The sequence below is a fragment of the Chiloscyllium punctatum genome, chromosome 34, assembly GCF_047496795.1.
Source record: "Chiloscyllium punctatum isolate Juve2018m chromosome 34, sChiPun1.3, whole genome shotgun sequence".
In the NCBI taxonomy this organism is placed as follows: Eukaryota; Metazoa; Chordata; class Chondrichthyes; order Orectolobiformes; family Hemiscylliidae; genus Chiloscyllium; species Chiloscyllium punctatum.
In genome coordinates this window covers 59136379-59150318 of record NC_092772.1, presented here as the reverse complement: position 1 = coordinate 59150318, position 13940 = coordinate 59136379, and the positions used below count along the sequence as shown (strand labels likewise).

At 45.0% G+C, this 13940-nt stretch overlaps 1 protein-coding gene across 3 annotated transcripts in view; it reads right to left on the bottom strand.

Moving 5' to 3' along the window:
• Positions 1 to 3756: 3756 nt before the first annotated feature.
• Positions 3757 to 13940, bottom strand: part of LOC140458894 (sialic acid-binding Ig-like lectin 13) — a 32483-nt gene continuing 22299 nt past the window's right edge. For all 3 annotated transcript variants that reach the window (XM_072553638.1, XM_072553639.1, XM_072553640.1), the window contains exons 8-11: positions 10847 to 10943; positions 9946 to 10006; positions 7160 to 7267; positions 3757 to 6105 (exon numbers count right to left, since the gene is read on the bottom strand). In XM_072553638.1, the coding sequence (XP_072409739.1) occupies positions 5998 to 6105; positions 7160 to 7267; positions 9946 to 10006; positions 10847 to 10943 (374 nt within the window). In that variant the 3' untranslated portion in view covers positions 3757 to 5997. The remainder of the gene's footprint in view (positions 6106 to 7159; positions 7268 to 9945; positions 10007 to 10846; positions 10944 to 13940) is intronic.

The following is a 13940-nucleotide window of genomic DNA, read 5'->3' as shown; positions in this document are numbered from 1 at the left end:
CTGACTGATCTATAACTTCCAGAATTATCCTGATTCCATTACTTGAACAAGGGAATAACATTTGTCACCCTCCAATCATCTGGCACTACTCCAGTGGACAGTGAGGACACAAAGATCATCACCAACGGTGCAACAATCTCTTCCTTCACTTCCTGCAGTAATCTTGGGTGTATCCTTGAGGGAGGCGATGACTAGTGGTATTACACTGGACTGTTAATCCAGAGTCCTAGGTCATGTTCTAAGGACCTGCATTTAAATCCTGCCATGGTGGAATTTGAATTCAACAAAATTCTGGAACTAAGACTCTGATAATAACCAAGAATCTATTGTCGATTGTTGGAAAAACTCATCTGGATCACTAATGTCCTTCAGGGAAGGAAACTGCCATCTTACCTGGTCTGGCCTACATGTGACTCCAGACCCACAGCCATGTGGTTGACTCTTAACTGTCGTCTGGGCAATAAATGCTGGCCTAGCCAGTGATGCCCTCATCTTGTGAATGAATAAAAAAAGTCCCGTCTAGCCCAGGGGATTTATCTATCATAATGCTTTCTCAAAAGTTTCAGTACATCCTCCTTATTAACATCAGACTGTTCGAATATACTGGCCTATTTCATGCAGTCCTCACAAATGACAGGTCCCTCTCACTAGAGAATACTGAATCAAAGTACTCATGAAGGACATTTTCTACTTCCTCCGACTCCCGGCACAAGTTCCCTCCACTATCCCTAATCAGCCCTACCCTCACTCTGGCCATCCTCTTGTTCCTCACATAAGTGCAGAATGCCTTGGGGTTTTCCTTAATCCTACTTGCTAAAGCTTTCTCATGCCCCCTGCCAGCTCTGCTAAATCCATTCTTCAGTTCCTTCCTGGCTACCTTGCAACCCTCTAGAGCCATGTCTGATCCTTGTCTCCTCAACCTTAAATCAGCTTCCTTCTTCCTCATGACTAGATGTCCTACATCTCTTGTCACCCAAGGTTCCTTCACCCTACCATCCCTTCATTGCCTATGTGAGACAAACCTGTCCAGCACTATCACCAAATGCTCCCTAAACAATCTTCACATTTCTGCTGTGCATTTCCCCGAGAACATCTACTCCCAATTTAGGCACCACAGTTCCTGCCTAATAGCATTTTAATTCCTTCTCCCCCAATTAAATACTTTCCCATACTGTCTGCTCTCTCCATGACTACAGTAAAGATCAGGGAGTTGTGATCACTATCACTGAAATGTTCTCCTGCCACAAGACCTGACACCTGACCTGGTTCGTTGTCAAGCACCAAATCTAGTAAGGCCTTCCCTGTATTCGGCCTATCTACATACTGAGTCAGGAATCCATCCTGAATAACCCTGACAAAAACTTTTGAATCAAGGAGGTTCTAATTAATATTAAGGAAGTTAAAATCACCCATGAAAACAAGAGGACGAGGCCAGTGATATGAGGCCAGAGGGAGATATGATGATTAACCTCCATGGAATATGCATGCAGCAGCCGGACTCTTGGCAGCTTCAAAGTTTCCTGTCCATCCAGGTTGCCAAACATCTCAAAATGGCCCTTGGTGCCAATGGTGCAGGGATTTCCCCACCAAACTGTGAATGGTGACCAACCCAATCCCAACAAACCTATCACAATATACCAAAATGTCCCTTCATCTACTCTCCCTCATCATTTATCATCATGTTGAAGGTTGGAGGTATTGGCATTGACCGGTGGGCAAGAAATTCCCAGTTGTGGTGGGTGTGATCGAGGGTCCTGAGGTCAGTCACACCCAGCAACTAATGGGGAAGGCAGGAGAGCTTGGAGTTGGCAGGGGTCAATGGGTGCAAAGGTCAGAGGATGTCAACACCAGGAATGTGGTCAACTCGAGTTAGCAACTTGTAACCACTGGATAGGATGGTCAGGTCAATGCATTTTTAACCCGAAGACCCAACCAGTTCCTTCAAGGGGAGCGAGCCCTGCCACCTTTTAAGGGAACCTTGCAATAATTCAGGACTTGGAGCTGAATGGATTCTGCGTACATTTCAATAAAGCTGGAGAAAATAACACTACTGAAGCTGATCAACTGTCCTGGATCCGACGCTGCCAAGCCCACACTGCAGTGACGAAATGTTAAGGAAATTGTCTACGCATTAATCTTGATCTTAGAAATGTTCTTTATTCAGGAATTGTCATATTGGATGAGGAAAATGAACAACGTCATGACAATATTTAAAAGAACAGTCCGGTCTTCAGTTGGTCATCCATCGCCAGAGTTCGAATTGCTCATCTTCTTCTCTGGCTTTAATCAGAGCTCCCTCGATCCACGTCTCAATTTCCTCTCTCACTTCTGTTTTTACATTCAATGTCTCCTTCGTTAACCCTTTTGTTTCCTGAATGCCCACTCTTGATTTGAGAGTACAGAAGAATCACCTTTAAGTCGCGTCATGAAGTCATATGGCACAGAAACGGACCCTTCAGTTCAAATCATCCATGCTCAAATTAAATTGTTCCACTTGCTTGCATTTGGCCCATAAGCCTCTAAACCTTTCCTTTCCATGTATCTGTCCAAATCTCTTTTAAATGTTGTAATTATAGCTTCTTCTACCACTTCCTCTGGCAGTTCGTTCCCCAAACGAACCATCCTGTGTGTGAAAACATTGCCCCTCAGGGCCTTCATAAATCTTTCTCCTCTCACCTTAAAAATATGCCCCCGAATTTTGAACTCCCGCACTCAAGGGAAAGGACCTTGGCTGTTCACCTTTTCTGGCCCTCTCATGGTTTTATAAACCCTCATAAGGTCACTCCTCAACCTCCTGTGCTCCAGTGAAACAAGTCCCAGCCTGTCCAACCTCTCCTTATAACTCAAACCCTCTAGTTCCAGCAATACCCTCGTAAGTATTTTCTGAAACCTTTCCAATTTAGTAATAAATATCCTTCCGACAGCAAGGCCACCAGAACTGTACACTGTACGGCAAAAGTGACCTCAAAATACATCCCACAGAATTTCAGCATGACCTCCAATTCCTATACCCAATGAACGGGGCATTGAAAGCAAGCATGCTTAATGTCTTAACTATCCTGTCTACTTTCAAAAAACATGTACCTGAACTCCTTAGTCGTTCTGTTTAGAAACACTAATGCGCAGGAAAATCTCTGCCGGATGTGGAAGGATCCTATTTTGGGGCATTGGAGGGAGATAATGGGGAGGAGGGGGTGCAGATTCTCCTGCACATCCAAACACCTCATCTACTGTGCCCATTACTCTCGGTATGGTCTCCTCTACACTGGGGAGACAGGGCGCCAACATACAGAATGTTTCAGAGAACATCCCAGGGACACACGTACCAAACAACCCCACTGTCCTGTAGCCAACCACTTCAACACCCGCCCCCCCCCCACTCCGCCAAGGACATGGAAGTCCTGGGACTCTTCCACTGCCAAATCCTAGCCAACTGATGCCTGGAGGAAGAATGCTTCATCTTCCACCTTGGAATCTTCTAACCACATGGCATTAACATCGATTTCACCAATTTCCTCATCTCCCCTCCCCCCACCTGATCGTAGATCAAACTCTCCGCCCAGGCACTACCCTCTTGAATTGTCCTATCTGCCCAGCATCTTTCCCACTCATCTCCACGACTCTTTGCTCTGAACTATCACCATCACCCCCCCCCCCCACCTGAATCTACCTATCGCCTTACCAACTACCTTCCCCAGGCCCACACTCCCCTACTCTTTATCTCTCAGCCCCCTTCCATCACCCCCTGCCCCCAACATCTCTGATGAAGGGCTTATGCCCAAAATGTTGATTCTCCTGCTCCTTGAATGCTGCCTGAACTGCTGTGTTTTTCCAGCATCACACTTTTCCAGTCTGATCTCCAGCAACTGCAGTCCTCACTTTCTCCTGCTCTTCAGTATTGCAATGGTAATGTCAATGTAAACAGGTCATACTGTAATAATACCCTTTTTCCAATGGTGGTTCAGTATGATCTGTGATTCACATCTCCCAATTCCTCAGCCTGTGCTGTACAGAGTCTCCCAACTTCACAAATAATATCATCTTCTGTTTGTTTGTACAACCAAGGCTGACAATACAAAATCGGGACTATCATATGGAAATATGATAAGACTGCTGGACTAGAAAGTGGCGAGGACATTATACTAACGTGTTCTAATTCTGCTCTGACTCTGCTCTCTTTGGGTTTTGTTGAGAGAACTCTGTAAACTTTCATAGTGTACGACAGAATGAAAATGGATTCAAATACAGCAGCAGCAGCTGGAACCCACACTTAGAAAAGATCCAAATATAATTACACATCAAAAAGTGCATCATCCATCAAAATTAATCCAGTTCAAACTTCCATGTGGTACAGAGTGCATGCTGCACTATTAAAGTGTCAGGACTCAGAGACCGTTGCACTGTCCGAGCATCAGTACTGAGGGAATGTTGCACTTTTCAGAGGATCAGTACTGAGGGAGTGCAGCACTGTTGGAGAGTCAATACAAAAGGATTGCTGCACTGTCTGAGGGTAATACTGAAGGACTGATGCACTGCTGGACCATCAGTGCTGAGGGAGTGCCAACATGTCGGAGGATCACTACTGAGGGAGTCCTGCATTGCTGGAGAGTCAAAACTGAGGGGGTGCCACAATGTCAAAGGATCAGTATTGAGGCAGTTCCATACTGTTGAAGGGTCAGTAAAGAGGGAGTGCTGCACTGTCAGAGGGTCAGGACTGAGGGAGTACCACAGTCAGAGGGTCAGCATTGAAGGTACGCTGCACTATCAGAGGGCCAGTACTGAAGGAGCACTGTCGGAGTGTCAGTACTGAGGGGGCGCTGTATTGCCGGAGAGTCAATGCTGAGGGAACTGCCGAATTGTCAAAGGGTCAATGCTGAGGGAGTGCTGCATTGTCAGAGGGTCAATGTTGAATGATCGGCGCATTGTCAGAGGGTCAGTGCTGAGGGACTGCCGCATTGTCAAAGGGTCAGTGCTGAGGGAGGGCTGCTCAAGTGGATGTGGAAAATCCCATGGCGATATATTTGGAAAAGGAGCAGGTGTTCATCTTCCCAATGTCCTGCAACCAACATCTATTTCCCAATCAGCATCAATAAAAGCAAACTTTATGTCTCACAATCGCATGATGTTTTATGGAATCTTGCTGTGTCAATCCTACATTGCAAAGATGGCAGCACTTCAAAACTACTTAATTCACTGAAGCGCTTTTGAAAAGTTCTGCAGTGGTCCAAGGTGTTACACAAATGTAAGTCTGTCTTGGTTAGAATTGGGCAAGGGAATATGATTTAATACTAGTGGATAAGAGTTTGATCAAAGAGATTGGGTTTTCTGAGCATCTGAAGCAGGCGGTTTAAGGAGTGAAGGGTTGTTTTTGGAGGGGAACGGTGTGGGTGGGAGACTTCAAAGAGAGAGGAGACCAGTTACTGAAGAGAGTGAACCATCATAACAGTTGGCTAACATGAGAGCCAGGAGGGAATGTTGGGTGATCAACGTTTAGTGGGAACTGGACAGAGGGGAAAGGAGGCAGTTGTCATTGACAGAGTGAGCTTGGAGAGAGCATGAGAGGTGATAGAACAGTAAGTGGGCAGAAATGACAGTTCTGGGCTAGGGCGGAGGTGAGGATTCAAGGAACGTTGACCCAGTGGATGAGTGCAAGGAAGGGAACTGGCGCAAAATTGAATACGTCTGTTCAGTCTTGGCAGAAGTTTGATCAAGATCGAAAGACATTGACAATCACAACGGACATAAGGACATTCCTTGCTGTTGGAGATAATGTAGTGAAAGGACGTTTAAAATTAAATCCAGACCCAAAACATCTTGGACACCTCATCACTCAACTCTGACACATCACCTCCGAGAAACGCCAGCACATGATATTGAGAAATTTCAAAGTCGTTCTTGGGAATGATTCCTGTGGATTTTAGAAAATAAGTTGGAGTTTAAAAATATTCCCTCCATCTGTGTTGTCCCCGTGCTGAACATTTCTCAATCTTATTTAGTTTAGGTGTTCGCATACACAGCCTCGTCATCAAAATTGCAGTTTGCGTAGAGGTCATCTTTTTGGTGCACATGGACATTATGATTTGATTTTACTTCTTCAACTTTACTCTGCAATAAAAATGGAAATGAACAGAACAATAATCAGAGGGATCAATGTTCGCATTATTCACCTGAATAGAAATTTTACCCCCAATAGATCCATTAATAGTAAGGTCCTAGGGAGTGTTGCTGAACAAAGAGACTTTGGAGTGCAGGTTCATAGCTCCATGAAAGTAGAGTCGCAGGTAGATATGATAGTGAAGAAGGCGTTTGGTATGCTCTCCTTTATTGGTCAGAGTGCGGAGTTTCGTAGTTGGGAGGTCATGCTGCGACTGCCCAGGACATTGATTAGGCCACAGTTGGAATATTGCATGCAATTCTGGTCTCCTTCCTATCAGAAGGATGGTGTGAAATTTGAAAGGGTTCAGAAAATTGTACAAGGATGTTGCCAAAGTTGGAGGATTTGAGCAATAGGGAAAGGCTGAAAAGGCTGGTGCTATTTTCCCTGGAGCTAAGGGGTGATCTTACAGATGTTTATAAAATCATGGATAGGACAAATAGACTAAGTCTTTTTTGCTGGGGTGGGACAGCCCATAACTAGAGGTCATAGGTTTAGGGTGAGAGGGGAAAGATGTAAAAGGGACCTAAGGGGCAACTTTTTCACGCTGAGTGTGGTGCGTGTATGGAATGATCTACCAGAGGAAGTGGTGGAGGCTGCTACAATTACAACATTTAAAAGGCATCTGGATGGGTACATGAATAGAAAGAGTTTAGAGGCATATGGGCCAAGTGCTGGAAAATGGGATTAATTTAGGATTCCTGGTCAGCGTGGATGAGTTGGACTGAAGGGTCTGTTTCTGTGCTGTACATCTCTATGACTCTATGACTCAAATTATCTGAACAGAGTTGTGTTTGATTATTGATACTGAACTGTGTGGGATTTGATTATTGGCACTGAATAGTGTGAGGTTTGACTCTCGATACTGAATGGTGGGAGTTGTGCAGTTTTTGGGTTCAGGGGTTTGGTTGTATAAGTGATTGCAGAGACACGACTGGACCAGACATGTTAGTATTGGAACCAGTGGAGGAGGTGTGCCTGTGCATTTGGTGGTATGTTGCTCACCTTGTGACTTCTCAAAGCCCAATCACGCTCACAGCTTTCATAAGTAGGACATTGGCATGCACTGACACCATATTTAGCTTCATTTTCTTGTTTCATCTTCTTTCTCTCCTGGATTGGAAACAGAACGGGCACAGGGAGGATGAACAGCATCTGGATCTGCTCTGATTATTGTTGGAGCAAGTTCCAGATTATCCAACTTTTGAAGAAATGTTTCCCGACGTCAATCCTGAGCAGCTTGGCTATAATTTTGAGGATTTGCTGTCCCTGTCTCCCTTGTTATGAAATGCAACCTTCTGCCCCCTTCCCTCCCCCTCACCTATCACTGCCCCCAGCCCCAATATCATTCGGTCAGAAGTAATTCTCTCTCTCTCTAACTCTACCAAATCTGTGAACCATTCCTAACAGGAGATATAAAATCAGAGATTTAGATCGACACTCATCAGGACGAGGGTTCAAGAAACAGCCATGGACAGTGGGGCACAAATTTATAAGCAGGAGATGTCAGTGCCGATTCTTTGGACTGTCATTGGCTTGGACCAGGACAACTCCTACCTACAGCAAATCCAAAGCCTCCAGAAAGGGTTATCCCACCGGATCCTCTGCCCCACGCTCACAACCATGCGTCGACACCTACCCTCCCTGCAGTCAGCCTTGCCCCAGCTCGAGGCCACACTCTTCCAGACCTGCAAAGGACCTCTGCTGTTCTTCATCCTGAGAAGAATCCACACATTTAACAAACACTTTTTCTCCAGCTTATTGGACATCACAGAACTTAAGTACACCAAACCTTCACATACTTACCTCCAAACTCGGGATTCCTCGATCATTCTAGAACCCTCTCCCAGCCTCCGGAACCACTTGGACACCATTAGCCATGTGGCAGCTACAGCCACCACCAACACGGCAAATGATGATGCCACTTCCTACCTCCACTGCCCTACAGACCGCAGCCACCACCAACTATACTGCCTCTGTGATCTTCGCCAGTACCACTGCCTCCGCGACCGCTGCAAGATCCATCACTGCCGAAACCACCATGAAGACTTGCTGGCACATCACCTCCGCCTCTGAGGGTGGCACCGAATGCACCGCTTCTGTCCCCTGACCCCCACGGTGTGCATCACTTCCTTTGGTGATATTACTGATGACACCATGACCACATCCACTCCAGAGACAGTCTCTGCCCCACTCCCAACTCCAGATCTACACTAGGTCCTAGGTCCCAACCTTGCTGTGTTTTTACCTCCTCCACAGACCTCCCCCTCAGTGAGGATGATCGATCAGTCCTCAGTAAAGGTCTCACCTTCATCCCACTACACTCAAGATCAATGAATTTCACACGTTGCAATATCAAATTTTTCGTTCATCTCCCTGATTCCTTTTGTCATCAGGACTCCCAGCTGCCCTCTGAGGACCCCTTCGCCTACCTCCAACATACTCCATCCATTTGGACACCCCGTGCTGCACCCTCGATCTGTTCAACTCAACTGCCACCATGATACTGACCACCTCAACCTGTCCACCACCTCACCCACTCCAACCTCTACCCCTTACAATGTGCAGCCCTCCACTCCCTCTGCTCTAACCCCAACCTCAGCATCAAAGCAGCGGACAAGGGGGATGCAGTGATACTTTGGCACACTGCTGAAGCCAGGCGCCAACTGACAGACACCTTCTCCTACTGCCCTCTCGAACATGACCTCACTTCCCATCACAAAACTATCATCTCCCAGACCATCCACAACCTCATCACCTCAGAGGATTGCCCATGCACAGCCATCAATGTCATTGTCTTGGAACCCCGCACTGCCCAGTTCTACCTCTTACCCATATTTCACAATCCTGACTGCCCTGATCGACCAAATTTAATGTTGGAGATATTTTCCTGAGGCTCGCAGGTTATACACCTTCAACCACCCCAAATAGGATGCGTTTGCATCAGACTGCCATTTGTTGGGCTGTACAGCCTGCATACCTGGTGTCAAAATGCATACATTACATTGCTGTAAAAAGGTAAAGTGACCATAGTCCCAATCTCTCAGAGAGAGAGAGAGAGAGACAGACAGACAGACAGAGAGAGATGACTCACAATGAGTTTGACCTGAGGGTTGGTCACAGCTCAGGCCAGGGTCAAGGTTGCAAAGGTCGTACCATGATGGTAAGCTCAGCTGGTGCAGGAATTGAGGCTTCACTATTAGCATCACTCTGCATCACTAACCTGCTGTACAGTGTGGTAGGCAAAACATCTTTTCAGTTTGACTCCTGATCTTGTTAGTGGGGCAAACCACTCGTGGGTTTTCAGCAGAGTAGCAGTGTGAGAAAGCGAGCTTCTCATATTGTTCATACTGCTCTTTGCACCAGCTTCCCCTTCCAGAGTATTCTGAATTAGACTGGGCACCGCACAAGGCAGTGGTCCTTTGATGAATGTTCACAATGCACAGATGATCGGCGAGCTGTTATCATGCTAGGTAGTTTTGCCCTATCTCCTTTTAGCAACAATAAACTTCTGTACTACAAAACAATCCTTTTATTATCTTAACCATTTTGTTCAGCCTTTAATGTTCTAGTCTCGAGGAACCTCAAGTTTTGCTTAACTTGTGCAGCCTACCCTCAGAATTTGATTAAAAGATGTTCTATACTGCAGATTGAGCCTTCTACCCAGATCTTAACACTAAGCAAAATTATTTCAAAGGTATCAGTCATTGGAGTCTGCTTTATAAAGTCATCAACATCAATACAGGAAAATGTTGGTCGAGGAATTGAATTCCGACAAATACTTTACTTACCCTGGACTTGTCAGACTGCTCCCTTGAGGTGTCTGTTCGGCTTCTTTCTGTGCTTTTCACTCTGTGTATTTAATTAGAAATAGTCACTATGGGTCAGATCAGGGAGTAGGGAAGAGTATGAAGGTACTTTTTCTGAAATGCAGGACCTTCATCTTTCATTGCTAGTAAATCATTAACTCTTTGTGTCCTGTTTCCTAACCATATTGCAGGGTTGGGCGGGCAATTATTGACATTGAGATTTACTTCACTGCTCCCTCCAGAGGACAAAGAGGGAACTTCTGCAGGACTAGATGTTACTCCACGCTCTTTCAAACAGTGAGAAACTGAACAATGTGCAAGACAATGAAAAAGAGAATGAGATAGAGAGGATCAGTAGATAAAGGAGAGGGGAAATGAGAAGACGAAAATGGAAAGGGATGCATCCACTGATGACAGAGAGGTTTGCATTTATATAAAAGCAAAATGCTGCTGATGCTGGAGATCTGAAATGAAAACAGCAAATACTGGAAAATCTCAGCAGGTCTGGGAGAGTCTGTGGATAGAGAAACAGAGTTAACGTTTGGAGTTCAATATGGCTCTTCATCTCCTTCAGGTCAGTAGTTGGGACAATCTATGAATGACTGTCAAAGAAGAGTCGTATTGGACTGTAAAGATTAACTCTGTTTCCCTCTCCACAGCTGCAGCCAGACTTGCTGAGTTTCTCCAGTATTCCCGGTCTACAGTTAGATGGCTCCTTTCACAACCTGAGGAGATCAAAACACATTTTAAAGCCAGATAATACTGTTTGAAACAGTGACTGAACATCAAAGCCCTTCAGTATCTTGTCAGTATTTTTGAAATGTGAAAGGTGCTGAGGAGCTGCTGTGAGCTCAAAGGCAGCAAATGAACCTTTGGCACTTACTTTCTCACACACTTGAAGATGAAGAACCCACTCAGTCCGACAATCAAAATGATTCCAGCTCCAAGCAATCCTTCCTTCCAAGCACTAAAATGTTGACCTGGAAAAACAGCCAATGAATTTAGATTTTGCATAGTTTTAGTGGTACAGACTTGATCGGCTGAAGAGCCTTTTTTGTACTCAGAGACTCATGGAATCATACAGTAGAGGACCTTTGGTCAATCATGTTTATACCACTACCCGCATTTGCTCCACTTTACTGCACGAGGCCTATTCCCTTGAATGCATGAGTTCATCCAAGTATGTTTTGCCTTTCAACTTCAAAACGATAGCCCCTTGATATTGACCCTTCAACTAAGAGGAACAGCTGCTTTCTATACATCCTATCCATACCCCTCTTAAATATTACCTTGATCAGGTTTCCCCCTCAACCTTCCTTGTTCTAAAGAAAACAACCCAAGCTTAGACAGCCTCTCTTCATCACTGAAATGCTTCATCACTGAAATGCTCCATACCAGGCGACATCCTGGTGAATTGCCTTTGCACCCCCTCCAGTGTAATGGCTCTGCATGATTCTATGAATGGCTCCAATACTATTTTTGGATATTGCGTTCAGAAGTAGGTCTCCTCATGCTAACCTGGTGAAGCGATATTTGTCCATACGTGTAAGATCTATACAAGGAATGTTTATGAATATAATATTTACATACTACAAAACAATCAGAAAGAATTGTTTTCATGGAGTTGGCAAACTGATGAGATGATACAAAGGTCTGTATGCAGAAGAACAGAAGCGATAGTCCGAGTTAAGCAATCCCACAACCAATGGAACAGAATGAAGCTCTGCAGTGCTGCCACATCCAGCCATGAAAGTTGGAGGTAAATCAAACAATAATTGGAGGACGGGACTGCAGAAATATCCCATCCTCAGCGATGGGAGAGCCCAGTTATTCTGTGCAAAAGACAAGGCATGTGGAAGATCCATCTTGGCCACCTCCAGAGGTTCCAAGCATCACAGATTCCAGTCTTCAGCAAATTCGATTCACTCCACACGATGTGAAGAAATGGCTAAAGACACTGGGCACATTAACAGCTGTGAGCCCTGAGAACAGTCTGGCAATTGTTAATTGTGTGGCGACAAGAGCAGATCAAAGGCTAGGAATGCTGCGGTGAGGACCTCACCTGCTGTCTCCTCAAAATGTGTCCATTATTCATGAGGCACAAGTCAGGAGTGTGATGGAATCCTCTCCACTTGCCCTGGCTGGGTGCAGCTCAAACACCAAGAAGCTCAACACCATTCAGGACAAAGCAGCTGTTTGGTTGGCACCACTTTCACCCTAACTGACGTTCATTTTCTCAACCACATATGCACAGGTGAGGGCCATGCACATTACAAAATTCAATATGCATCTCATCAATGTTCCTTCGCCAGCACTGGTCAAACCTATAACCATGGTCACTTGGAAGAATGCTGCATGGAAACACAAGTTCTCCTTAAGTCACACAAGATGTTTTCGGAAGTAGGAATCGAAGGTTGGCATTAGTTTAAAAAAACTCCAGTGAGATTAATGGGACTGAAAGCTGATCAATGCCTAGGGCCTGATAATCTACAGCCAAGACACTAAAGATGTGATCATAGAAATGGTGGAGGAGAAATAGGAGATTGGAAATTGTCAAATGTAACCCTGCTGCTGAACAAAGTAGGGAGTCACAGACTGGTTAGCCTAACATCAGTAATAGGGGAAATGCTGGAGACATTTACATACATACAGAACTGGCTCAAAGGTAGAAGGAAAAGGGTGGTGATGGAGGGTTGCTTTTCAGACTGGAGGCCTGTGACCAGTGGTGTGCCACAAAGATCAGTGCTGGCTCCACTGTTTTTTAGTCATTTACATAAATAATTTGGATGTGCATGTGGAGCTATGGTTTGCATTGACACCAAAATTGGAGGTGCACTGGACAACGAAGAAGGTTACAACTGGATATTGATCTTGATCAGATAGGCCAACGGGCCATGGCATGGCAGATGGAGTTTAATCTAGATAAGTGCGAGGTGCCACATTTTGGAAAGGCAAATCAGGGCAAGATTTATATACTTAAGGATAATGTCCTGGGGAGTGTTGCTGAACAAAGAGACCTTGAAGTGCAGGTTCATAGTTCCTTGAAAGTGGAGTTGCAAGTAGATAATTAGGAGATCATGTTGTGGCTATACAGGACATTGGTTAGGCCACTTTTACAATAGTGCTTGCAATTCTGCTCTCCCTCCTGTCGCAAGGATGTTGTGAAACTTGAAAGGGTTCATCAAAGATTAGCAAGAATGTTGCCAGGGTTGAAGGGTTTGAACTACAGGGAGAGGCTGAATAGACTGGGGCTATTTTCCCTGGAGCATCAGAGGCTGAGGGATGACCTTGTAGAGGTTTATAAAATCATGAAGGGCATGGATAGGGTAAATTGACAAGGTCTTTTCCCCAGATTGGGAAAGTCCAAAACTAGAGGGCTTAGATTTAAGGTGAGGGGGAGGATTTAAAAGGAATTGAAGGGGCAAACTTTTCACGCAGAGGGTGGTGCGTGTATGGAGTGAGCTGCTGAAAGAAGTGGTAGAGGTTTGTACAATTACAACATTTAAAAGGCATCTGGCTGGTTATATGAATAGAGAGGGTTTAGAGGATATGGGCCGAATGCTGGCAAATGCAACTAGATTTATTTAGGATGTCTAGTCGGCATGGATGAGTTGGACCGAAGGGTCTGTTTCTGTGCTGGATTTCTGAACGACTCTGTGTCAAACTGACAACAGGAAATTTAGAAAATAGCAACAGGGTTACACAAACTCAACATATATATGAATAGGAAACCTGTTGCAGTTTTTAAGGAGCTAACTAGGAGAATAATGAGAGAGAATCAATGAATTTGAATTTGGATTTTTAGAAAACTTTTGATAAAGTTCCAAACAAGAGGCTAGGGTGTAAGAATCAAAGTATGTTGGACTGGCGGTAATATGGATTGAGAACTGGTTAGCAGACAGGAAGTAGAGATTAGGAATAAATCAGTCATTTTCAGAAGAAAGGCAGTGACAAATAGGATATCATAGGGAGCAGCG